Here is a 25,854-nt window from a genome sequence, read left to right as displayed (position 1 = left end):
AAACCCCTTGACAGAGCAAAACGGATCTAAAAAATGGTGTGTGCCTCTGGAAAATGTCAAGTCTTCGACACTAAACCTCTGCATGGTGGTCGCATCCATCGCTAAAAGTAAGAAAAGGCGACCAACTATTTCACTTTTGTCACCGGTTTCAATCACTCCTTGCATGTACAAATCCCAAAAATGTGGCAGGATGTACGCGCCCAATGGTTGGTAACGTCGTACACCACAAGTGCGTTGCGCTGAAGGCTAGCAGTTTTGCTATGTAGCTACAGATGTGTGCGTCATGCTAGCAGTTAATGTAGTGATGGAAATTGCTACGAGCCGCAACGCAAAAGCGGAACTTGTCCTTGGACGCAAGCCGAAACGACACCGCATTGATGCTACACCGTGCGTCGCGTCCTTGCTATCTTAACTAGATTGTTTAATGAGATTTAACCCGCCAAGTAGCTTCGATGCAGCAAGAAAAACAGCATAGATGTGCCACAACGGGAGACGAGAGTGGTCCAAACTTTGTCATCATAAGTGCAGGGGTGGCGGTCGGGAACGCAGTTGCGTCGGTGGTGCACCCGCATACGTAGAGAAGTCGGGTATCGCAGACATCGCTATCTGTTATGCCCCCACTGGTTCCAGCGAGCTTCTGTGCCACTTAGTAATAAAATAGAATTCGACTTTTCCCAAAGCCCGAACTCTGCACGATTGGTCCGTGTACGTCGAAGGAGCGGTAGCATACGCTTTGCAACATCGTATCAGATGCATGTACCGCAAGAATTTCGCGTCAGTACATAATCACCTTCGTAAGATTTCGTAAATGGATTTTTCAGATATTTTTAAAGGCCCTCGATTGCTCTCTGGTTTCTGTAGCATCCTTTTCGAGATAGTTTTCTTATGCGACTTGAAAACTTCGTATTCTACGTCTTCATCATAGACATCCAAAGCGCGATGCCACGTGTGGACCCACACAAGCGAGTCCTTTTCATTTTCCTCTTCGACATCAAGTTTCAACTGCGGAATTTGCCCGTTTTTTCTCCGGAGAGAGCTGACAGTGGCAAAATGTTGCGAGGGGATCTTCCATACGATAGCGGACATCTTATTTAATTATCGACCACATGAATCTCTCATATTTTATTTTAAAAAAAAACGAATCGTTAAAAGCTGTTGAAAACTTTTAGTGGTTTACTTCTAGACGTTTTGTCCTAGTCAAAGTACGACTGCAAGGTGCCGGTGCGACGCACGTCACATGTGGCACAGTGGAAGGAGCCTCCGAAGGGCATGAAGTTGCGGAACGGTACGGGGATGACCTCGAAGCCCCAGTCTTTGAAGCACTGTTGGGCTTTCTTCTCATGCGCTTCCACAATGACAGTACCGGGACGTACCACCAGCACATTGCACGTTGCCGTCCACGGACTCGTGAAAAAGAGCGGGTGGTCCTTGGACAGCTCTGGCTCTGGAGCCACAAACACTTCCCACCCTTTGAACATCTCTGGAAGACAGTACTCGTACTCCTTATTCTTATACGAGTACGCCTTAACAGGTCTACCAGTGATACAAGGACGGAACGGATTGGCCAATAGTTTGCCAGGCATCAGAGGCACAAACGTACCGTCGATGTGCATGGCGTTACGATCCTGAAAGTCCAGTACGTGGACACGGTACTCGTCACCAAGATGGCGACGCACCCATTCGATGCCGAATTGGTTCGTCACTTGGCTCTGCTGCGTGAAGATGTCGCGCCCCATACGTGTGAACTCGGCGGCGTCGAAGGTGGGCTCGAACTCAGTCACGACGGAGTTGAAGACGCCGCTCTCGGCTTTCCAGTCCTCGTTGTACAGCTCGTCACTCATTTGAGGCTTCGGAGCTGCCGTCCATTTACCTCCTTTTTGGAAATATTCCTTAATGAGTTTCCGGTACGGCCGGAACTCGAAGTACCGTGAGCGCCAAGCCATAGGGGCCTCGACGATCTCATTGCCAAAGACAATGAGCACGTCACGAGGCATGGCTGCGTACAGCTGCGAGCGACTAGTAAAGTCGGGCGTCTCGATTGGCTGATTGAAGGAGTTCGCATTGGCTTCGGGACGACGGACTATTACGCCCTCACCTTCGAGTACCTCGGCCAAATAGTCAAGTTCCTTGGCGGCGCCCTCCATGAGGTCCTTGGGGAAAGGCTTACCGGCCTTAGTCTTGTACATATCCCAGTGCTTGTCAGGCCACACAGCCTTGCCGGACACATGCCACTCGGGGATCGTGGCGCCTTCAACGCGGCCCACAATCACTTCCTCCAGTGGGTCCCATTCGTTGTGCGAGTTGATTATGGGCGTGCTGGGGGCAGCAAAGCCCCGCGAGGTTGCAACCTTGAGGCGAGTGGCATTGGCTCGGCGAAGAAGAACAGACATCGTTGAGGAAGCGAATGGAGACTTGCGAGGTATCGGGCGAGTTGCGTTATGGCACCGTACACACGTATCTGGCAGGTCAGTGACCTGGCAGATACGTGGCTTTTCATTGCCCGCACCTCGATCTTCAAGGGTAAGTGAAAAGATACGCACATCTCACCTCCAAAAAAGCATTTTAATATCCTGTTAGAGCGGTTTCTAAAATGTGAGAATTTCGGTAGACCTTCGTGCGACTTATCAATCAAATCGAGTTCGCACAACCTTCGCACGACCTGTCTGTCGCTGAAACTTCAAAGTTTTTTTTGAAGTCTCAATTCCTTAAGACCAGCACGGACAGCAGCAGCTTCTCTCTGCGTTTCCAGCTATCCCCAGTGACCCCTAGACACTCGCCAGCATCCTTACTCTCTCCTGTACTCGTACGTATCTTTTATCCACTTTGTAACACTCTACAAGCTTCATAATCGACGTCTATATTCTCTTACCATTCTTCTTTTTCTTCTTCAGAAACAGCGCAACTATGGCCGACGACTTGCTGCGAATGTTCCAAAGCATTACTACCAGCGACCACGATGAGCTGGTGGATCAATTTGCGCATTTACTGCAGCTGGACGTGCAAACAGCCTCGTTCTTCCTCGAATCGTGCAACTGGAACGTGGAGACCGCAGCCAACAACTATTTGGCTACAATGGAGGCCTCTGGAGCCCCCAGAATTAATCCCATGGAGGGAATGGACATGGCCGATGACCTCGACATGGAGGGCGCCGGAGATCCAGCCAATAGACAGCAACACCAACAGCCCAACTCGGCGTCGTACCAAGCGCAGTTTATCAGCGACCTGTCAGCCTCTCAAAGCACAATTTTCGCACCTGATACCCCTGTGCACATGGTAACAAGATGAGATATTTAACGTGCACCGATTTTTATATTATTAACTTGTTTTTTACGTCGTAGCAATGGAGTTTTGTGAACACTGGCACTGAACCCTGGCCCGAGGAAACGCGTCTTTTGTTCGCACACGGTGATAGCTTCAAGGGGCCAGAGCAAATTGCAGTTGCGGCGCTAGCAGGGCAACGGATAGATATTCACGCTCCGCTATGCATGCCATCGGTGCCTAGCTCGTACGCAGGCAGCTGGAGACTGCACTGCTCCAGTGGCTTCTTCGGCGATCCCGTATGGTCGGGGCGAACGTAGGCACGCACGAGGAGGCTGCAGCGTTCGCACAACAACAAGCAGCTGCAGCAGCAGGCGCGGACCCATCCAAGCTCCAATTTGCTCAAGGAGATCGACAGCCTTCGCCTTCCTCGGCTGTCGTGGAAGATATGGATCTATAGTGAACTATATCAGCCAGAAGAGGACACGCTAGTATACCGTAACCAAGTGTGGAAATAATCCGATTTTATCTTGCAATCGATCATGTTTTTATTTGTTTTATTATGTTTTTTTCCTGTTTTTTTGTTTCATTCCCCTGGACCTAACTATCCTGCTGAGAGCACCTCCACCTTGTCGTACCCTCGCCAAGTCGATATCTCCGGACGCGAACGATGGTGCAGTCGCCTTCAACTGTACAAAATACCAATTTACTCGTCCGTGAAGCCCGTGACTTCCATATTTATCACCAGCGACAACACGTCTTCCAGCTCCTTCTTCGACTTGTACAGCGGCAGATCGATACGGTTGAAACACGTGTGTGCACGCGGGTAGGCGTTCTCCGGGTACGTCACCGCCTTCAGTGTGAAGTGGCAAATACGTCCGTCGTAGCTCGTCAGCGCCTTGAAGCCCTGCACAGGCACACGTGATGAGCCCGTCGTGAACTGCAACAGACGAGCGCGTTCCTCGTCCGAGAAGGCGTCGACAATCTCCCAGAACCAGGCCAACAACTCCTCCGGCAGCTCGTCCGATACTTGAGTGTGGGCCTTCCAATCGTCCACGTCAATAGACGGCACGCCACAAAGCACGAGCTCCAATTCCTGGTAGTCAAACACAAGGATCAATTCCTGGGGGATCACCTCGAACACACCGGCCATGAGATGCTGCAGCTGCTCTGCATACGAGTCCAGCATAATGTAGCGCAGTCGCAGGTAAATGTACTCTTGTTTGTTCTCGTCCGTGAGTTCAATGTCCTTGCCTCCTTCCTTCAAGTCGATCGTCTCCACTTCTCCGTTCAGTTTCCGATTCGTCACGGTAAAGTCCAAGCCCAAGGCGTCCACGCCGTCGTTCTCCTTCATCCACTTCAGTGAGTTGTATACTTCTTGGTCAAAGAATTCCAAGTCACTGAACGAGATCGGGACGCCCAGCAGATGTTTCAGTACTGGTAGCGCCAAGTGGGCCTTCATCAATTGTCCTTCAAGGAGCGCGCGACCCAACAAGCGCCCAGCGCCACGGAAGTACAGTAGATGATCAGCTGAAGCCTCCACCGAGTTGGGGTTGATTACGTAAGCAAGTGAGTCCACATGAGCACACATAAACAGGCCAATCGTCTCGTCAAATAGACGCTCCGTCACTAGCGAGAACCACTCGCGCTCCAGGCCTCCTGCGTCAATAGCGACCTCCCCAATGAACTCGATACGTAGAGGCATGTGGATATGTTCCATCTGGACACCCAAGAGTTGTTCCATCGACTCGACCAGGATATTTTCTCGGTGTACACGCATCTTGAGGTGTCCGTCTTCCCAGGGTTTGATCAGAGCCGACGTCTGCTCTAGGAACCACGCGTATTTGTCCTTGAATGGCAGCGCAGCCACTTGTTCCAGGATCTCCAAGTCTTGCTCCGAGATCTCATAGCCACGAGACGCCACACGGGCGTCCACTTCACGGTATTCTTTAAAGGTCATGCGGCCTTCGGGATGTCGAGGCGTTTGAGCCAATTGAGACACGAACGCCAGCGATTGCTGATGCACCAGTTCTTTGTCCGGGTCCGATGTGGAGGCGGTGGACGCTGACGAAGCGCCAGTCAATGAGCCTGCGCCCTTGGGCGACAGCATGTCGGCGTCCGAGACCGGGATGTCGATCCGGATTTTGTCATTCTTGTCGTCTTCCGAGTCTTTCGGCTTGGCGTTGCCTAATGGGAAAGGCAGCTCGCGTTTCGCCCAATAACGTTTACCATCGAGACCAACTTTACGGACCCAGTCTTGGCGGTTCCTGGCTCCTCGTTGACGGGAGTTGAGCATGTTAAGACGACGGATGGCGAACGACCGCGTACGGTTAAAGCTTTTCTCTCTCTTGACGTCTGTCTCCACAGCTACGGGTCCTGTGCCAGCGGGTCGTACAGGCGAATTCAGTCCGAGACTGAAGCCGCGCTCTGTACCGCACAGCACGCAGCTCTTGGCCGAGCTCTTGTTGTGGAAGTCGCACACCTCGCACTGCCATTGCGTCGACACCTCGTCGTTGGATTCCTGTACGTCTTGGCGTGTCATGGGCTGTCCGTCTTCTGTGTATTGACCGCCGAGTAGCGGCTGCTGCAGGTTCTCGTCGAAGCGCGCGCGGCGGCAGCAGTAGTACACGATGATGATGACCAGCAGACCGCCCGTCACGTAGGCCAGCCACGTCGGGAGCGACCCGTTGGCGGCCTCGGCAACGTGTACCTGCGTCGCCACCACCACGAGCGGCAGCAACAGTCTCGACGGAGTGCGCATCGTCTCGGGTTAAAGCGTCGAGATCTGGCGCCGCCTCCTTCTCTTCGCTTGGGGGCGCGCCCAGTTTCGTTGTTTGGAGGGAAATAGCAAGCGCACAGTTAAGTAGTGAAGGTTAGGGTTGACATCATGAAACATGACAGCTCATTTGAATAAACTATGCCGGGAGAGAGGGTGCGCCCAACCCTCCATGGAGTCTCCACTCTGTATGATGGCCTAATACATGTACTTCGTACAGCGGCTGCAATGCATGGCAGCTCCCAGCCAACCGGCATCAAGATGTTGATGTGGCTCCCGGGATGCTCTTGAGGAAGGAATTGCGGAGCACACACTTGTATTTATTAACTAAATACTATTTACATTTAGGTGAGGCTTGATCAGTCGCACGCCCGTCATCCAATTTCATTTAACCGTTAGGTTGCGTCGCGCTGGATCTTTGACATTGCATGAAATCAAGAAGGTAATTTGGAAAGTCAGACTCCAACACTTTACAACTGTCCATTTCGTCGCTTGGCTCGTTTCATGCGATTTGGCAGGCTATTTATAGATCGTATCTAATAGTTGGTTCCCTTCGATTTTTTTTCGAACATCTGGATTCATAACTGAAATGCGCGTTAAATACGGGTTGCTTACCTAAACTTCAACACACGAACCATCACTCTGGTACCCGTCACTCGACCGAGGCGACGGCAGCGCTGCGAAGTTGCGCCTTGCCTCGGCGTAACTCGACGCCTGTGAGGTCGAGGAGGACGACGTGGCGTACACATGCTGAGACTCTTCATCGTCGTACAGTAGTGGCCGCTTCGGGTCGTGTGTCTGGAATCCCTGAGGCGAGTTACGTCGGTCAATTTTCGCTCCCAAGAAGCCCTCGTCTTGGCTCAAATTGGGCTCCTCGTCCTGTTGGTTGAGTAGGAACACGAACAGGAACATGCACGCGGCCGCGAAGCACGAGCCCAATAGGAACGCGTTCTCCCACGCGCCGAACGCGCCGCCTTCTCCATTATCACCGTAGATATTACCCCGTCCGCCTTGACAAACATCACCGTCACACGCAAAGCCAATCCGCATCCGCTCAGCGTCAAACAGAGTGTAGTACGTCTTAATAAAGACGTCGCCAAGGATCCACCACTCGTCCGTTGTTGACTGGAACTGTAGTTTGCACTGGCCCCAGCCCGAACACAACACGTAATCTTGTGGCTGTAGCAAGAAGACGTTGTCTGGCTCCATGCCAAAGTGCAACACTGGGAAGTCCTTAACTGCCACCGCATTGCAGTCAATGCCATCGCAGTCTAACCCACGCGTGATCTTGCTAACTACCTCGTTGAACTGACCTGCAGGAACACTGATCAACGACGTCCCCGTGTCGACGATGGCGTAGCAGAATGGCTCGCACATATTGACGGAGACATCGGCTTGGACAGTGACCTCAGCGTTGATACTGTCACCGTCCGAGAGCGTCTGGGGGACGATGGAGAAGTTGTTCATCTTGATAGTCCAATACATGAACGAGTCGAACTCTGGCAGCTTCACTACGGGCGTGTAGTGGAACGATGCATTCGGTCCAACGACAGACAAGTCGTAGCCTCCAATATGCAACTCGCTGCCTGTTCGATAGGCCTCAGGTGTGAGGTAGAAAGCGAACATATTTTCTAGATCTGCATTCTGTCCTGCAAGAGCTGCGAACACAGTGGGGCGACTAATATGTGCAAGGCCCTCGAATCCCAGTCCAAAGATCCCATCGGCAAGAAACTCCTGCAGCTTGTCGCTCTCATCGTCAATTATCCCGAAGCGAACGCTGTCCACGGTATATCCCGAGATGGTTACTGTATCCACCACCACTGTTCCTGATACCGATCCGCTCCCATACTGCATATTTTTAACAAGTAATAGTTAGAATTTCGTAAACTGCAAAAAGGTGCGACGACTGGCACGAACCGCATCGTAGAATTTTTCCTCGGTATCCAAGAAAGTTGTGGACTTTTGAGAGTCGAATTGGTGGTGCGAGCCGCAACTATTGCAGCTGGTGCCGGGGATCCACGTATCGCTCGACCCCGTATCGAACACCACGTCGAAATATTGCGGCGGGTTACCAAAGCCCACAGCGCCAATGTACTGTACATTGCCGAAGTTCTGGAGTGGCACGCGCTTACCATGTGGTAGCGGGGGCTGGGCAGCATCTTGTGTGGAGTTAGATTCCGTCATTATCCAGTCGGGTGTAGCAGGATCACCATGATGGTACGCCACTGCCTCGGACTGGATCCAGTCGGGCGTAGCAGCAGTGGGTGGCCTTCGTCTCGCCAGTGACACTCTGAGCGGCTCAGCGCCGGTGGCAACGCAATGCGTGCTCAATATTGCTAGCGAGGGCAACAAGCGCAGCCTCATGGAGATGATCTGTAACTGGTCGAATACGGCGAGGACGGAGATGTGGCGTAAGGCCGCAGTCCCATTGAGACCGCAGGTTTTCGACTGAAACGACGCCAGGTGCGAAAAAAAATCACCAATGTTCCTGAAGTAAGATTTCTTATTCTTTCTTAAAAATAAATACTATAAATATTACTAATAAGAGGATAACCACCATGATTGGTGTAAAAGGTGCCCCAGAATTCAGCAGTCGCAAACTCCACAACAGAAACGACCCAAGTCGAAGTAACAAAGATGTTGTCGCGACTACTACTCACGACCGCCGCGTTGGCCATGTTGGCCACTGCCGAGCCGCTCCAGAATTATCCGTACACACCTACGGACTCAAGTGACTCGATCTACACGACTGTATCAGATGATGGCCCCATGGCTAGCACAGGTCAGCGCAGACTCGAGCCCTTGCCAACTGGGAGCGCCGAGGAGCGAAGCGAATTGATTTACATAACACTGACGCACGACAGCCCGATGGCCGGTATGGGCCCACGCAGACTGGAACCGCTTCCTACAGCGAGCGTAGGAGATTCATCTCAAGACATCTATACACCCCTATCTGACGACGGGCCCATGGCTGGTACAGGCCCGCGCACGCTGCGCCAGTAAAGCCTATAAACAGAATTCGGAAGACGATGCAGATGCTTAGGTGCTCGAAAGGAAGACGACTAATAAATTTCCGGTATTTGCATGAAAATCTTTGTGGACTGTGACTGTGGTTGAGACCTTCAATGACATGCCTGGCACACCGCTCTGCACGGAAGACACACGCAAACGTTTCTGTGCACCCGGCACTGAACTCGCCGTACACATACCCTATGGTCCTGCATCTGAACCTCTTCCTGACACAGCTCAGCTTAATCCAAAAACTTGACCGGATTTTTGAGCGGAGATTGTGTGAAATGAGAGCGAACTCGAGCCAAATGGTAAGGTGTCTCGCCAGCTGCCCTGGTCTTGAGGCCGATGAACAATGAACAGCACAAAACGGAGCTCTTGATGGCCTTTACTCGCAAGACGGTACTGCTGAGCTCATTTTACAACATTTTAGTGACAAGGAACCAATGCGTCGGGAGGTATTGATGCTGATGCTATTGCTGAGATCGGCGAGCAGTTTTATCGCCCAGGGCCGTCACGTTCGAATGTTAGAAGACGACGATCACGACAGCGACGACACAGCCAGCTCCAAACATGGAGACAACAACAAGGATGAAGTTACAGATGAACACAACTCCAGTGGCATCTTCAGTAACACTGCAGTGATAGTCGTCCTCGCCATTGTGGCCATAGTGCTTGCCATCGCGGGGGTCATGCTGGTTGTTGTTCGACACCGCAGAAGACGAGCACTGGAGCGAATAAGCAGCACGCCCCCGCAGCTGTCAACAGCACCTCCAGTCGGTGTCGTCTACGCACAGCATTAGTGAAGATGGTATGCGCTCAATGGAAAGATGATCAAAGTACAAGCGTTTTTAATGAGGAACTCAGTTCGATGTACTTAATACCCGGTTATCATCAAGTCACAAAGGACAGGGTGAGAGACCTTCATTCATATCCGTTATCTCTCTCGAGTGTTGCCCAAGCAAAGAGAATGTGACCTCAATACTACCCGTACGTCTTCGTTGGACGTCCGCCGTTTTCAAATCTCCTCGATAAACCACAATGTTTTCGACGGCACCGCACAGAGAGGAAATAATAATTATGGCACGGTTCGAATCATCAACACAAACACCTCTCCGCAGTCATCGTCATTCGACAATTACAACGCCAAATGCATCGCCCTCCAAGTTGTTTGAAATTACTTCTGTTGCTTGTTGTCATTAGCGTGGCAATGATCAACCACGTCGAAGCCGGACAGGTTTCACAAGACTCTGCAACATTCGACGCCACCATTGACAACCGCTATATCACCGGGCTACTCGCTGTGCTCGGTGTCGGACTCGTCGCACTTTTTGGCTATCTCGCTCTGCAAGTTCTAAGACGACGCCGGGTGCTCCCTTGCGTCAGCAACAACAGACAAAACGCTGGCTGGAGAAAGGTGTCGACACCACTTCCTACATGACACTACGTAGTAGTACGAAGCTGACATAACTCGAAAAGCTATCCTTAAAATGTTAGACTTTGAATTCAGCCGAGGTAATACAAAAGAGCCTCCATTGCTACCAAAAACACCAGCTTCGCTTCTTGTCTACAGCTCGTCCTTCATGATCTTGCGTAGTTCGTACGAAATGTGGATGGCGCTCGGACGTTGCGCAGGGTCGAACGACAGACACGCGCGCGCCAGCTTGACGATGGAAGGCGGACACGAGTCGCTGAAGCTCGGCTGCAATTTTCCGGCCGACACAAGTTGCAGGATCGTCACGTCCTGCATCTTGCCGCCGTTCGTGTTGGTAGCGTCGTAGAACGGCGCCTTACACGTGTCCAGCTCAGACAGCACCACTCCGAACGAGTAGATATCGGCGAACTCAGTGTAATGTCCGCCCAGAATCACCTCGGGTGCGATCCAGCGAGCTGTACCCACTCCAGCCGTCATGGTCTCGTCAAAGCTGCGGTTACGCGAGATACCGAAATCACTCAGTTTCGCGCCCGTCTGCGCGTCAATCAGCACATTTCGCGACTTTAAGTCACGATGGATGAGCTTGGGGTTCAGTGTGTGGAGATACACGAGCGCATCGGCGATATCGATGGCGATCTGGCACTTCAAGTTGGCCCAAGTCAGCGAACTGGCGCGACTCGAGTCAAGTAGCGACTTGAGGTCTCCGCAGTCCATGAACTCGGTCACAGCTTGAATGGTCAGTGCATTCGTCCACGAGACGCCAATAAAATGCACGATCTTTGGGTGATCCAGACGCGCCATGGTCTTGATCTCCGTGGCGAAGGCCAGTGCGTCCTGCATCGACTTTTTGTCGTTTAGTAACCTCTTGATAGCCACGTTCTCGTTCATGTACAGACCGAGCCACACTTCGCCGAAGCCACCGCGAGACAGGAGCTTGACCGCCTCTACGTCGCGATGTTCGATACGTGCAGCCAAGAGATCCGGATCGTCCCAAATCGACGATCCGAACGTCGTGTCGCCGCCTGTGAGACTTGATCCGATGTCGGTTCCGAAGATGGTAGAACCACCCTTGGTACTACCGAACTGGCCACCGTGTTTCTTACGGTACCATACAAACGCAATGATAGCCAACACCAAGACACCACAGCACACACCCAGCACAATGGCCAGCGTGTGGCTGCCTCCGTCATCATCCGAAGACGACGTGGATACGGAACACACCTGTACGTCGGCGTTAGTCAACGTCGTGGCGGAGTATCCAGAGCCACAATCTGTGATGGCTACATCGGCGTCGAACGTTGCCAGGTTTTCTAACAACGCTAGCTGCGAAGACGATACTTGCAGGTTTGTTAAGTTACAATGCGCCATGTACAGATACTTGAGTGCGCCTGACTCGGCCATGGTGAAGACGTTATCCGGAATAGTTGTATACGCGTTTCCGGTCAGATTGAGCGTCTGCAAGGTGCTCAAGACGACGGGGAAGTCCGTGAGTTCGTTCTCGGCTAAGTTAAGGTCCGTCACGGTGCTCAGACCTCCCCAGATGTCGCTGGTGTTCTCTGGTAGGTCCGTGATGTAGTTGTAGGACAAATCCAGCTTCGTGACGGCCGTGAAATTGGCGAATTGGTCCGGAATGGCGTTCAGGTTGTCGTTGGTCAGGTACAGCGTCTGATACGTCGTAGCGAGCGACACGGACGAGATGGTGTTGCGCAGGTTTACGTCCAGTACGAACATACTGACGACGGTGCTGGGCGTGTCGAAGAAGCTCTGGTCCAGCGAGACATCCTTGATGTTGTTTTTATTGGTAGATTCGGTTGGCGTTCCCTGAAGTTGACTGGAGATTTGTATGTGGTTTAAAACAAATTGCATAACCATCAGTAGCCGTGTACAAACCTCATCATAACTGATATCATAACACGTACACTGATAAAGTGGACGTGCTGTACGTCAGGTCGGTGATCTGCGTCACATGCGCCATCGTCTTGGAGTTCGTGGCGGCGTTCGCCTCGAGCGCTAGTAGCCACTGGTTACCGTCCCATAGCAGCGAGTCTAGGCACTGGAAGGTTACGTTACACTCCGCGGAGGTACCGGGAAGTGTGAAGTCGTCATCGCTGTAGCAGGGGCCGCTCGCCCCCAGCTCGATGCAGGATTCGTCCTGAGAAGGCGAGTACAGCACGCACGGATTGCTGTCGCAGTCCGAAGGGCATCCTGAAGACGTCAGTATGTTCTCTGTTAGCGCTGTGCACTCGGCGGCGCGCGAGCTTCCGGCGCTGAGAACCAGCAGCAGCGCTGAGAAGCGCCAGGCACTGGACGCGAGCACCATGCTGCCAGTTAGAATTTGAGCAACTTCATGGAACTGACAGAAACTGGATTATTCGGAAGGGGGGTAGGGGTGCATTTGTATGAGTATTTGTAGGTGTGGGAGAGCTGGTGTACCAAAACTCACGTCAGTGTAAAATTTCAAGTTAAAATTTTCGTCCTTTGGTAGAAAGCGCCCGTAGGAATAGGCAATAATGTCTAAGGCAGCTTTTGTAAGCGACTTTGTATGATGTACGAGCATCGCCCCGATCGTTGTCAACAGGACTCGGCTTGAGCATGTTGGCCGACCGGCGAAGGATGGCTACTGCAAGCAGCCTATCCGACGGGAAAAACAGGCTGGCATGCGAAATATTTGGAGTGGTCGGTGTCCAGAGGGGTCACTGTCGTTGCAGCTTAAAATTTAAAAAAATGACTACTTCTTTAAATAAGAAAACTATAATACGAGGGAGGGGACCTGCTGATAGAGGTGTTGATGGAACGTGAGAGAGCACGTCAAAAATCCTTGCTACATGTACATGTACGCGGCTTGCAGCTTTGATTCGAGCTGCAAGTAGCCTGTATTGCTGGTGTCGCCGCCGCCGCAATTCGACCAAACCTGCAGCTCGCATGTCTACCGTCACACGCTCTGACTCGAAGAGCTCTGTGTAGCCATATTGTTGCAATTTGTTGCAGCTTCAACGTGATGATGTTAGCCCACAACGAGTGGATTACAAAAATCGCCCTGGGGGAGAACTCCCATGAAGATGGAGGTGGGCGGTGCTGTTGAGTGAGCGCGCTGAGTACAGTACTGTAGCCCTACTTGAACAAGCTGTTGTACATGTACTACATAAATTTGTCGATTGCTATACGCACAAGTCGCGAGAGGGTGTACGTACAGTACATATATATCTTTGGATCGCATCGCTGCGATGTCCCAACCATTCAGGAAATCTAGAGTATCGTTGTGGTCTTCCGAATTTTAGCGTCATCCTCCACGACAGCATCCTCCGCATCTTATCTTTTGTAATTATAAAAATAGCGTTTAAAAATGAAATGCATACAACATTTCTTCATATTCTTTTGCTTGTCATCGCCATGACAGCACGCAGTCTACTGTGGTTCATGCTGATCATGCAACTGCTCGTCGGAACCGTTCAAGCAACTGAATCGAACTCCTCAGACGCCACACACGCTCCCCTTTCAGGGTGTCAAATATGTGCCAACAACGGGGATTGCTCGCATGCCTACCTCGACGGACCTGGACAATTCTGCGGCAACTGGCTTGATCGAGCAAGTCAACGTCAACGATGCTGCTGTCCACGTGAAGCTACGTGTGCAGTGAGCAACTACGCCTGCAACTGCAAGACAAGCAAGAGCAAATCACCAACGTCTTCAACGTCGAAGACTTCCTTCTCTTCCTCTCGGGCTGGATGGAGCACAATCTTTGGATCAATTATTCTCTTGTTCGTCGCCTCAGCGATGCTTTGGTGTCTATGTCCTTGCTGCAGAGCGAATAAATACGCAGCTCTTTCCCAGCCAGCGATGACACCTGTGGTTGCTCAAACTTCAGTATACGCCCACACATACACCCCCGGATACGCATCTGGACCTGTATACAGCGGTCCAGTATACGGAGGTTATTCCAACGGAGGAATGGGAGCTGGCTCAAGCGCAATGCTCGGAGGTGTCGCTGGAATGTTTGGCGGTATTCTTGTGGGTCAAGCGCTGTCTAATGGCGAATACCACGGATACCATGGAGGCGATACAGGATTCGGAGGAGGCGAAGAGTTCGGAGGAGACTTCTAGCCAAACTTTAGATAATAAAAATAAATTAATTGAGGAATTATCCTAATGTGACGAGGTTTGCTCTCCGGATCATTTGCTCGAAGCGGAAGAGCACGTTACCCGTTTCAGCAAAGAGATATCTGGCTTGAGCCTCGTCCATGCAATCTCTATGTCCACCATACGAGAACTGTACGTGGTCGTCGAACATGTCGAAGCGCATGTAAGTATACGCGTCACGTAGATAAATTACGCCATTTCTATTAGAATTCGCGATATCTTCGGGAGGCGGGACGACAAGCATTAGAATCGACAGCGACTTATGGCCATTTTCATCGTCATCTGCCACCTTTGATGATATATTGAGATGGCGGATACGACGCGAGCGACTCGCATCCGGGGAATTACGCATGAGAATAGTAGTATACGCGTCCACACGTTGTAGTACTCGGACATCAATTGCCGAGCGATAACACTTCCTATACATCTCTGGGTTGTTGAATACTCTCGAGCCTTCAATCGCCAGCTCTTGTGCCAACATCTCGCTGTCAGAACATGGAATTTGCTTCATGAAATAAAACTCCAATGTCCGTCTCTCACTTAAGTATCGCTGCACAGTCCAGCCGAATAACTGCACCGGTTCTTCGCTTAACCCCTTGGCTCCCGGAATTTATGACAGCTAACGTATAAGTCACGGTACTGTTATGTCGTAACTTACGACGTGCGTAGTTACTTTGGTTCTGTATGATGTGCATAGACGTCCGCGGGAAGCGATATTAAATCTGAACAGGTTTACTGAGGAATGTCGTAAGTTATACTCCTTTCTTGTGTTCATCACTAGCTCAATGTCGTAAATGACACCGATGGATGAAAGAAAGGGCGCGAGAGCCGGCACCTAGAAGGAAAAAGACGCAGCAACCCGTGCATCAAATCTGCGAAAACTGCATTACAACTCAAAAGTTACCACAAATCAAATCTGACACCTGGCATTTCATCACTTCTCTTGTGCACAAACTGGTCTCACTGGTTTTTGTCATTATCATTTCCAGACCCCTCGTCGTCTGCTTCCCCGTTGTGAAGCTGTAATTCTCGGCGAGTCTTCTTCCGCAGTCCAGCTTTCTTCCCGGGACGCCGCAGCACAACTCGTTTCCCTAAGGTGACAGGGATCGCCTGACCGCAGTCAAAATCGGCATGCCAGATTGCAAAGCAGGTCTTTGCTTCACCCCTGTAGGTATGCCGGATCTTGTTAAAAGCCAGCATTTGGCGTTGTCCAGCGAGCAGCGCTCACAGAAGAAAGTCGTAGCGTAAGATTTCTTTTTTTGTCGGTCCTGAGTAATGCGCAGACTTTACAGGATCGCTGGCGTCGCTTTTGCACACCGCTGACAGTCACCCAATCTTCCGACTGTTCCACTTCATGGGTAAGCCGCACTGGAGCACGTTGGCGCTTTTGGCGTAGCGGTGGTGGAGTCGCCACGACACCATCAAAGTCTTCAGCCTTGAGCTGGAGAAGCTGATTCTGAAGGATGAAATACCAGTCTCCACGCCTCGTCGCCGCCGTTCCAGCAATTCGTGCAGTTTCCTTATGTGAAATGTATGCGTTCACTAACGCTAGGTCGACGAGCCCCAAGAACAAACTCATGTAGTATTTTCTTGAACTTGGTCGACGTCTGTAACGAGAACTTCTGGAGGCGGAGTTGATCATGAATATCAACTCCTCCCATCCAGCGCTGATAATCCGTCACAGCTGCAGGACATGGCACAGTAACTGGTCCCACGCGCTTCACATTCCTATTGATTGACGAAGCCGACATCACAGAGCCCGTGCACAAGTAATGCACGGGTTTGCTGTCCCACCATTGGTATGCCACCATACTTGGGACAGCAATAGAACGGGAGAATGTGAACGCCCCTCGAGGAATGCTTGCCGGTCGTGTCTTCCTAGTCGCTTTGACATTATTGTCAAAGCCAAGTCTGTCCGTCATTATAGTGCCCAACACGTAAACACTCATACTAAGGAGCTCGATCGCAAGAAGGACTGACGAGTAGAATCGATCAATCACGACTAAGTGCCACAGATGGCGACGATTTTCGTGAAGCACGCTCTTCAGGTTACGAACAACCGCCGCAGCACCTGTCTTATGGTCGAATGAAGAGTCGCCAGTGTCTCCAGCACTTCGTTTTCCAGCGTACATTTCGAATCTAGTACGTTACAACATAGATGTTAAACAGAATTCCAAAAGGCGTAAGTTACGACATAAGTTAAAAATACAGTACCTGTGGCAGTATGCTGTTATTGCATCACACAACATAAATATTTTCGTGCCATACCGGTGAGGTTTGCCCGGCATAAACATCCGGGTTGAATTGCGCTTAGAAGTGGAAGGAAGAACGCCTTCATCGAATGAGAACACTGCCGGAAGAGACCATCCAGCCAGAAACCGGTCCTGGAGCTTGGTGACAACGGGCCGAAGTTTCCACAGCTTGTCACGTGCACGCTCACTCTCGTTGTCCACAAAGTGAAGGTCTCGTAAGATGTCTTGGAAGCGGTTGCGACCCATGAACCGGCCAAATCTTCCAGCCGGAACTGCCCCGTCCTCCGTCATCGACCAGTGTGCCGCAAGGCGGCGGTTCTGTGGGCATAACATCCGTGCAATGATAAGTCCTAGGACCTGGAGGATCTCGTGCGTCTGGTACGCTGGGTTTTCTTTTAAACGCCGGTGAGGGTTTCTCGTTTAGGCTCCAGCTGCTTGACGTGTATTGCTTGTGCCCGCTTTTCGATCTGTTGCATACTGTACCGGTTTGTTTCAACGTTTATCATCACCCACAGTGATTTTGGCATGTAGTAGAAGAGATTCAGAAGCGGTGAATGACAGACGCTGCGTAGCTCCGGTACAGGCTTGCCCACTTCTGCATTGAGTCCCGGGTACGCGGGCGACGCTTCCTCAAACTCCGACGATACGGGAGACCATTCCGTTGCTCGTAATGCGTTAGCTCTTGCCTCCGCGGCTTTTTTGTTGACACCATCTTGCCCTATAAGAAGTGATTCGACGAATGCCTCGTCCATCTGTGGAGCGTCAGCGTCCGATACGACATCATCATCGCTTGGAGTATCCACTAAGGGGGAATCTTCGTCGCCGTCGTCCACGCCGTCGCTGTCGCTCTGGCCAGAGCTGAGACTTTCATAGGCGCTCGTATTTTCATCCTCTGGGACAAAGTTAACATCCGGCTTGACGTTGGAGAGTGGACGAAGCCTCGAGCCTGAGGGTGCAGCGCCAAAGTCATCTCTTTCAGCCTCACTATCAATGCCAGAAGCTTCCGACATTAAGTGAAGGCTTGTTGCTGCATTTAGATGTGATTCAGCAGCTTCGAGCGCTCCCGATGATAGTCCAAACGCTCGTGGCACTGCGGCCTGCGAAAGTTCGACGTCTGAGTCACTCGAGGAGCCAAAGAGATCATCAAGTGTGTGTTGTGACAGCTGTGCTCCTGTGTCGATCTGCGATACTCGAATATCAATTTCCTCAACGTTTTTGCCATTGGGGCTGGCGTTGTCTTCGGTCTTCTCTTCTTCATCCTCGCTATTCGCCAGCAAACCGGACTCTATCGCATGCATCACGACCGCATCTTCTCCAACAAATACCTCGACACCATTCGGAGTCACGTACCTCCACTCCGTCTCGATGCCGCTTGGTCTCTTCGATGACCATCCAACTGCTCGCAGCTGTCTCCACAAGTGCTTGAAGTCGATGTCCCTGGCAGCAGCAGCAACAGCATCTGTCTTGCCACGCGTACTGGACCGGATGCGCACCATTGCGCAAATTCTGGAATGGCACGGTTACACCTTCCTATCCTATCCTTATCCACGTGTCTCTTTCCCGTTCCCTCCGTCTCCCTTCCCGCCTGGCCTGTTTCTGATGCGATTTTGATTTACCTCTCCCATCTTATTTTCCTGAATTGACTTGAATAAAGTATGGTTTGAGCCATTTTCTGTTGTTGCTTTCTCTATGTCGTAAGTTACGACATACTAAATTTGCTATGGCGTAAGTTACGACGTTGGGAACCAGGGGGTTAACTGTTTCGTCATGAACATGGCGTGGTGACCTTTGATGGTCTGATATTTTTCACGAATGAGGTTGTAGCAGGTCGCAGCAGACATTGGCTCGTAGTAAAATGGCTCCGTGTCCCCTGCGAAATAGGACCAAAACCCCGGACGGTTCAGCGCCTGCACAGTCTTCGCTGTGTCCTACACCACCTCTAGGGTCGGGTAGTCCGCGGCTGTTTAGGGAGTACGGTCTCGAGTAGTGGCAGGAACGGTAGCACAAGATAACTTAATACACCAAAAAGCTTCTTGTTTGTTTCTCTCACTCAGCTTAGGCAAGAGGTAGTAAATGTAAGACTGAGACTAATGAACGAGGGCCTACCGCCAGCTCGCTTTCCTATACACGACACCGCTTAAGTATATCTTGAATATAAGCGTCCTTCTCCATGAAATCCGTCCTCGTGCGGCGACAGAAAGGTCCGAGACGCGGTCCTCCTTGCGCATCCGGCCTTGTCCCCAGCCACGTAAGACGATAGGAGGGAACTCGCACACCGTTCCAGTACTCCACCGTAGCGTTCCAATACAATCACACCATAACTTCACCAGTCTCCTGTGCGAAGTGAGTGGGAGCTTGCGGGGTCAACGGGAACCAGCCTCCCGCCGTCGCAGCACGCTGACCTTCGCCGAGGTCCCTTGTCACAAAAGCCGGCCCGCCAGCGCCTGGCACGACGCCTACATTCCCGGGTACGGGACATACTCCCCGACTTGGAGTTTGCCGTCCTCGGCGAACAGATGGCCAACGCTGGTGGCGCAGGCGAGCCATTGTTTCGGGCGCACCCGAAAGGTCAATAGGACGTTCCGTGGATTGCTCGGTTCCATAGGAGTTACCCAGGAATGCTTCCGTAGTAGGGGCCTCTTCTTCCGCCGCTTGAAAGTCGCGTAGCCCTTCGATACCATCCTTGTATCGCAAGCGTTCCAAGCAAAGCGCCTCGGCACGCCTACGCTTCTAAGCGTTCAGTTGAATGTTAGCCAAAGCTTGACGGACCACACTCTGGGGAGCCATCGAAAGCAGCGGGTTATCCTCTTCACACAGACGCAGGGCGTGCGAAATCACACCGGTCACTGCGACGAAGAGAGGCCCCAGCAGGTCCCAGCGAGTCCATTCGTAACAGTAGTCGTACGTCACTAGCAGCATAAGTCCGATGGCAACACCGATAGGTCCTTGTAGGACGAACTCCACTAGGTCGTAGAGGTTAATAGGTACGAACAGCAGCAACGACAGGCACAGCAACGCGACCCAGCAGACGAACTCGCCAACGCCATAACAACGAAGTAAAGTAGCCCGGCTGGCTTCCCATGAGGCGTTCCAGTAACGCTTCGCAGAGTCCTTGGTGTCCACGAGCACGTTAGGTAGGTACTCGGCGAAGGTGACCTTGCATGCCATCCACTAACTACGGAGCATCCTCCCATAAGCACCGTACCTTGCATCACCGTCCTGAAGGACCCAGGTAGGTGCGCTAAAGAAACGCTCCACGCCGCGAAAGCGTACACCGAACCGCGTAGTTGGAGGAATTCACGGTCTTGCAGAGTGTGTCGGTAAGGAGAGGCACACTCTCCACAGATTTCGAGGTTCATGGATAGAACGCGCCAAACCTGCGTCAGGAACACCCACCCGACGCTCCTAATGGGAGTCGTCAACACCCAGGCGACGATCACGCTGGTGTATACTGGCCATAGCTCCCACCGCGCGTATTCCAGGACGAGGCTTGCTTGAACCCCCATTCCTTGTGAAGAACTTTCACAAATGAGAAGAAGACACGTCCGACTCCGCCGTGTACCGTTCCTCCAACTGCGTGGTCATCGCCCATCAATCGTTCACGGTCGACACCTGGGAGAGGGTAGTCGATAACCAACGGCGAGGTTCTCGAGAAACGCCAGAGACGGCAACCAGTCTGTCAATGTTCCGCCTCATTCGGCAATTTGCCTCCCCGCGACGCAGACGCCAACACCCGACGACCCGTCTCCCAGCACCAGCGCCAGCGGTATGGTCGGCTCCGGCGATAAGGATCGCTACAAGAAACTCCGTGAGGTCGTCGAGGAGGATTCCTCCGACTCGTCCGAAGGAACGCCTCGGCCGCAGGACTCCGCCGCCGATGTCTGCTTCTGGCTGGCGATGCGCGACGTGCTTGCCATCAACGAAGGAACTGTGGGGATGGGGATACTGGACGAGATAGCGGCGGCCATCATCCAGGGCAGCGGTAAGGCCAGCGAGGCCTTGACAGGTCCAGTTATGATCCTGCCTTCGCCCTCGCGACAGCACGCCCGCGGAAAACCACCACAGGATCACCGCTTCGCTAGAGTCCCGCTCCCTGCGCCACAGAAGGCTAGACCGGGCTCGGGAAAGAAGAAGACGCAGGGCTCTCAAGGCACGTCGTCGCAGGGGCGCAAGGACCGGTCTTCTCCTCCCTTCGACTTACCATTCGAGCTCGCCGACAGGACTCCCCCGCGGTTGCGCCACGATCTCGAGAAGATCTATCAAGAGGCCGTTTTGCTCGGGCTGGAGCCGTTCATGTTGGCTTTCCCGTGGAGAGGGTCCGTCCTCTGGTACAGCCCCTTCGATTTTCCTTTAGTGCACGTAGCGCATTGGCGCTTCTGGAACGGGGAATCGCGCCCGCTTCTGGAACTGGCAGCTCAATGCGCCTCTCAAGAACTCCAGCGCGCGCCGCAAGGCTTAAGATGTTGGCTCTCGTGGCCCGCGTGCGCTTCCTTAGTATCTGCATCGAAACGTGGGGTTACTACGGCTTTCTTGAACTGTTCGAGAGGTGCACGAGCCGGCGTCGTTTAATGTGGATGGGCGGGCAACCAGGCCGGAACACTCCCGATGCCAAGTCGTACCGGGGCCCCGTGATCGATAGTTTGACTCGCCTATATCAGCACGACCAAAAAGGTTACGTTCGACGCATCCGGGGCGCTCTGAAGCCTTTCGGCATCGACGAGGGCGGCTTTGCTACTATGACGGAGCTCTTACTCCACACGGGCGCCCTGGATCCGAACAGCGCGAAGGCAGACAGTCAGCTCTCGGATCGCGCCTTGGCTCGGGTACTTCACGACGTCAAGTCCAAGGCCAAGCACGCTTCTCATTGGGTTGGAGATCTCTCAGACGGGGTGTCGCACGCTCTTACTCACTGTCCACGTCTCAAGAAGTTGGAGGTCAAGATAGCCCGCGAACTCCGCGATGGGACGCTCAAGGCACCTAGGATCGCTCCCTTTGATTCCTCTCAAGCTGATCAGGACGGGTACGCACCGCTCGAGCGTACCAACGGAACCTTCACCGCGTCTTGGGCAGGGGTCGAGGAAGAAGACGCCGAATCGGAGGACGAAGAGTCCGAGAACGAGGACGACGGACCCGACGGAGTTGACGGCAAAGACGCACGGGGCTACGAACCCTGTTCGGACGAGAGTGGGGCCGGTGGCAAGCGTCCCGTCAAGCGTCTGCACTTGTCATATTCTCCTCCTAAGTCGAAGAAGTCGGCCAAGCGTTCCACGTCACGCTCTCGTTCACCACGGCGTTCGTACAAGCGGAAGAGTCGCTCGCGGTCGCGCGAGCGTTCACTTACGCCCGAGCGGCCTCCTTCCCCCAAGCGCGCAAGCGGCAAGCGCAAGGCTAGCATCTCGTATTCGGAGCGATCGCGTTCGCCTACTCCTGTAAAGAAGAAGTCCCGACGCGCACTGTCGCCCAAGCGTTCTCGCCATCCGTCACAGTCTCGGTCACGATCGGCGTCTCCGGAGAAGAAGAAGTCGAGGCGCACGCTTTCTCCTAAGCGCCCGGCGCCGCAGTCCAAGTCTTCGACCAAGCGGGATTCATCGCAGGCCATTCGACAGCGTTCGGCTTCTAAGTCTCCTCCTTCAAAGGAAAAGGGGGCGGCGGAGACTGCTCCTTCGAAGCGCTCCAAGTCACGATCGCGTTCGGCCTCGCCTGCCAAGAAGACTCGACGCGCGCATTCGCCCAAGCGTTCGGCATCGCCGGCGGGGTCGTCGTCCAAGAGGGGAACTTCGCGAGTCTCGCGTCGGCGTTCGTCTCCGAAGCGTTCCCCACACCGTTCGCTCTCTCCGCCTCCTGAGACGAAGAAGCCCGAAGAGTCGCCAGACAAGCGCTGCCTCAAAGGCGACGAAGCCACCAAGAAGAAGCCCGAGGATCCCGAGGAGCGTGCCGAGTCGCATTCACCTTCGCCTAAGAAGGCTACGGTGTCTCCGGACCGTTCGTCGTCCAAGTCGCTACCATCGAAGAAGTCAGCGTAGTCACGCTGTCCAGCGTTCCTTTCCCACGCCCGTAGTGATCCAGACCGTCCCAATTAGAAGCGGGTAGGAGAAGTAGTGTCGTTTCATAACTAATTTTTCGTTTTGTTTTTCTTTCAACAAGCCCCTTGTAGAGTTCATCTCGCGTCCGATGACTTGTTGGTCTCTCTTCGTAATGCATGAGGCTTGAAACCGTTTTGTAATATCCAGAAATATGCAAAATAAAAGTAGGGAGTGTTTCACTGCACGCTCCCCCTCAAGACTGACTTTAGAGTCCACCGTGACTCGAAAGGCCAATCTTACTCCACTACTCTTTAGAAGAGTAGTTCATCTTCGTCCACAGCGGCGTTAGCTTCTTCCAGGCGCGCGCTGCGGCGAAGTTCCGGAAGCCCAGCCTCCTTCCTTCTCGTATCTTCGAACGCTTTAATCAGAGTGGCGTAAGTAGGCAGTAGAGTATTTCTTGGTCTCCATAAAGTCTCGTAAGTCGCCAATAACACTAGGAACTGTTCCTCCCGATTCTTCTTGCGTCTCGCAACGATGTCTATCACAGGGCAAGGCACACCTGTCAAAGCCGTCTCCTCACCACCAATGAGCAGTCTTTCCACGTAACTAGTGGAAGGGAGATCACCTTCGGTCAAAGGACCGTCGTCATCCAAGCTGGGGTTGGTCAGTACTCCCTCCGGCACTTCAGACGGGAACGGTCTACTCCAGCGTCCACGGAAACGCTTCAAGCGGTTGACATTGATGGTCACCACTCGGTTCGGATGGGTAGGAATGGCTATACGATAAGCGTTTTCACCCACTGTTCCCACCACACGATAGGGACCATGCCACGAGAAGGCTAGCTTCTTGGTCGTTCGTTCGCCACGTCGAGCCCTGAAATACTGGTACACCCACACCGGGTCGCCTTCTGCGAACTTCACTGACACTTGACTGCCCAAACGTTGTTCGTGCCGACCTTGAGCTTTCAGAAGTTGGCGTTCTACCATGCGTCTAGTGTCACGGAAAGACAAGAACAGTTTCCGACGATAGCTAGCGACCTCGTTGCTCTTCCACTCGTTGTTCGTATTGAGGAACGCTAGATCCAGAGGCAATACTGGGTCTCTACCATAGAGACTGAAGAAGGGCGAATCCCTCAACGCCTCATGATAGGAAGTACGGTAAGCAAAAAGTACCCGCGGCAAGTACAAATCCCAGTCGGTCTGCGACTCGTTGACGTACATTCGTAACATTCCCAAGAGCGTACAATTAAAACGCTCTACCAGTCCTTGCGTCGGAGGATGATAGGCAGCGTCAAACAGCTTCTTGATTCCGAGAGTCTCGTAGAAAGAGCGAGCCAATCCCGAGATGAAGTTGGAACCTTGGTCACTGAGCAGCCGCTCAGCAACACCATGGCGGGAGATCACTTCGTTCACCATCACTTCCACGAACGTCACCGTATCAAGCCGAGCCACCGGGAACGCCTCCACCCATCTAGTGAAGTAGTCCGCGAAGACCAGAATGAACTTGTTACCTCTAGGAGTAGCCACCAAGGGGCCTACAGCATCAACGACCAACAAGGAGAACGGTCCGGATAACTCTTGCACAGGCATCTTCTGCATGAGACCATTCTTCCACGGTCGATAACCTTTACCACTTCCACAGACAGTACACTCCCGAACGTACTCAGCTACATCCTTCTTCCAACTATGCCAATAGGCATGCTTACGGAATCGATCCATCGTCTTGGTAACTCCCACGTGTGCCGATAACACATCCTTATGACAGTGGTGAAGAACGGTTGAGATGAACGGTAGCGGAATCACGGGCACTTCGAGGTTGGACGCGGGTCCAGCTCGAGCCTTCAAGTGTACTCGACGCTTCAAAACACCGTTCTTCACAGTGTAGTTAGGAGCCATCAGTAAGACCTTCGTCCGTAGCTGGGGGATCCAAGGCGAGAGCTCCGTCGTTCAGGAACGCGATCATCGCCTGAATCCAAGGCGTTCTCTTTCTGCTCTTCTAAGAAATCGAGTCTGGCTGGAGTCCCGAAAACATCCGACCGGGGACACCAGGAGCTGTCCCTCGGGGTCGTCTTCCTCCGCAGCGCGAAAGGGTCAGCACTCGAGTCGTTCTCGGTACCCGGACTCCTACCACGACGGGGTCTACACCGGGAGTCGAAGACTCCCCGACTTCGACTGATTCCCTGTAGAGCGTCGCTCGCATCGTTAAGCAGATCCGACATCGAGATAGCACTGATCGTTTGAGAGTGAAACCGAGATAGACCGTCCACGTGACCCATGGATGTCCCAGGCTTGTGGAACACCTTGAAACGCAGTTGAGACAGCTCCATCGCCCACCTTGCCAGCTTAGCGTTACTAGTACGGTTGGTCTCGTTGAATACCCAGGTCAACGTCTTGTGATCAGTATACAGGTCGAATTCACACCGGTCCAAATAGCAGCGGAACTTTCGAGTGGCCCAGACAATTCCCCAGCATTCAATCTCCGAGGAGCCGTCCTCCTTGCGAATCCAGTTCTTCTCTGATCCTACTAGCAACTTAGAAGCGTACGCCACCACTCGCTCTCGCCCATCGACAGTCTGCATCAAGCACGCTCCAACTGCTAGCTTCGAGGAGTCCACATACAGCTGAAAGCGTTTCGAGAAGTCAGGATACACTAGGATAGGAGGTTCCACCAGTTTGCGTTTCAGTTGTAGAAATGCTGATATACAGTCTTCGGTCCAGACGAATTGGGCTCCCTTCATCTTCAAGCGTTCGATCGGAGCCGAAATCGCAGCGTAGCCCGCAATGTAGCGTCTGAAGTAGCTCGTCAGGCCCAGGAACGCTCGAACCGTATGCAGATCGTGAGGTCTCTGGACGTTCATCACTGATTTCACCTTTTCAGGGTTGGGCAGGATGCCCGAAGGAGTGACGATGTGGCCCAGGAACGCCACTTGGTCCCGGGCCCACTTGCACTTCTTCATCTTGAGCT

General features: G+C 52.7%; 8 protein-coding genes across 8 annotated transcripts; 3 read left to right on the top strand and 5 right to left on the bottom strand.

Annotated features, from left to right (window-relative positions):
• Window positions 1-1,193: 1,193 nt before the first annotated feature.
• PITG_05117 (glycine amidinotransferase, mitochondrial precursor) lies at window positions 1,194-2,426 on the bottom strand (the record flags this gene model as incomplete). The annotated part of the gene is made up of 1 exon (XM_002998773.1): window positions 1,194-2,426. One exon carries the CDS (start codon window positions 2,388-2,390, stop codon window positions 1,194-1,196), a length of 1,197 nt encoding a protein of 398 aa, XP_002998819.1.
• Window positions 2,427-2,904: 478 nt separating this feature from the next.
• PITG_05116 (uncharacterized protein) lies at window positions 2,905-3,718 on the top strand (the record flags this gene model as incomplete). The annotated part of the gene is made up of 3 exons (XM_002998772.1): window positions 2,905-3,273; window positions 3,339-3,557; window positions 3,650-3,718. The coding sequence occupies 3 exons, from the start codon at window positions 2,905-2,907 to the stop codon at window positions 3,716-3,718; spliced, it is 657 nt and encodes a 218-aa protein (XP_002998818.1).
• A 246-nt stretch (window positions 3,719-3,964) lies between these two features.
• On the bottom strand, window positions 3,965-6,019 carry PITG_05115 (HECT E3 ubiquitin ligase, putative; the record flags this gene model as incomplete). The annotated part of the gene is made up of 1 exon (XM_002998771.1): window positions 3,965-6,019. One exon carries the CDS (start codon window positions 6,017-6,019, stop codon window positions 3,965-3,967), a length of 2,055 nt encoding a protein of 684 aa, XP_002998817.1.
• A 630-nt stretch (window positions 6,020-6,649) lies between these two features.
• PITG_05114 (aspartyl protease family A01A, putative) lies at window positions 6,650-8,398 on the bottom strand (the record flags this gene model as incomplete). The annotated part of the gene is made up of 3 exons (XM_002998770.1): window positions 6,650-7,441; window positions 7,484-7,882; window positions 7,952-8,398. 3 exons carry the CDS (start codon window positions 8,396-8,398, stop codon window positions 6,650-6,652), a joined length of 1,638 nt encoding a protein of 545 aa, XP_002998816.1.
• A 273-nt stretch (window positions 8,399-8,671) lies between these two features.
• PITG_05113 (uncharacterized protein) lies at window positions 8,672-9,846 on the top strand (the record flags this gene model as incomplete). The annotated part of the gene is made up of 4 exons (XM_002998769.1): window positions 8,672-8,909; window positions 9,015-9,033; window positions 9,477-9,501; window positions 9,553-9,846. 4 exons carry the CDS (start codon window positions 8,672-8,674, stop codon window positions 9,844-9,846), a joined length of 576 nt encoding a protein of 191 aa, XP_002998815.1.
• A 677-nt stretch (window positions 9,847-10,523) lies between these two features.
• Window positions 10,524-12,798, bottom strand: PITG_05112 (protein kinase, putative; the record flags this gene model as incomplete). Its single annotated transcript, XM_002998768.1, has 2 exons — window positions 10,524-12,309; window positions 12,398-12,798. The coding sequence occupies 2 exons, from the start codon at window positions 12,796-12,798 to the stop codon at window positions 10,611-10,613; spliced, it is 2,100 nt and encodes a 699-aa protein (XP_002998814.1).
• Window positions 12,799-13,904: 1,106 nt separating this feature from the next.
• PITG_05111 (uncharacterized protein) lies at window positions 13,905-14,579 on the top strand (the record flags this gene model as incomplete). The annotated part of the gene is made up of 1 exon (XM_002998767.1): window positions 13,905-14,579. The coding sequence occupies one exon, from the start codon at window positions 13,905-13,907 to the stop codon at window positions 14,577-14,579; it is 675 nt and encodes a 224-aa protein (XP_002998813.1).
• A 37-nt stretch (window positions 14,580-14,616) lies between these two features.
• Window positions 14,617-15,126, bottom strand: PITG_05110 (uncharacterized protein; the record flags this gene model as incomplete). The annotated part of the gene is made up of 1 exon (XM_002998766.1): window positions 14,617-15,126. The coding sequence occupies one exon, from the start codon at window positions 15,124-15,126 to the stop codon at window positions 14,617-14,619; it is 510 nt and encodes a 169-aa protein (XP_002998812.1).
• Between the last annotated feature and the right edge of the window lie 10,728 nt (window positions 15,127-25,854).

Source organism: Phytophthora infestans, genomic scaffold (assembly GCF_000142945.1).
Source record: "Phytophthora infestans T30-4 supercont1.7 genomic scaffold, whole genome shotgun sequence".
In the NCBI taxonomy this organism is placed as follows: Eukaryota; Oomycota; class Peronosporomycetes; order Peronosporales; family Peronosporaceae; genus Phytophthora; species Phytophthora infestans.
Note: the sequence above shows the minus strand (reverse complement) of the source record. Positions and strands in the feature narration are given on the sequence as shown.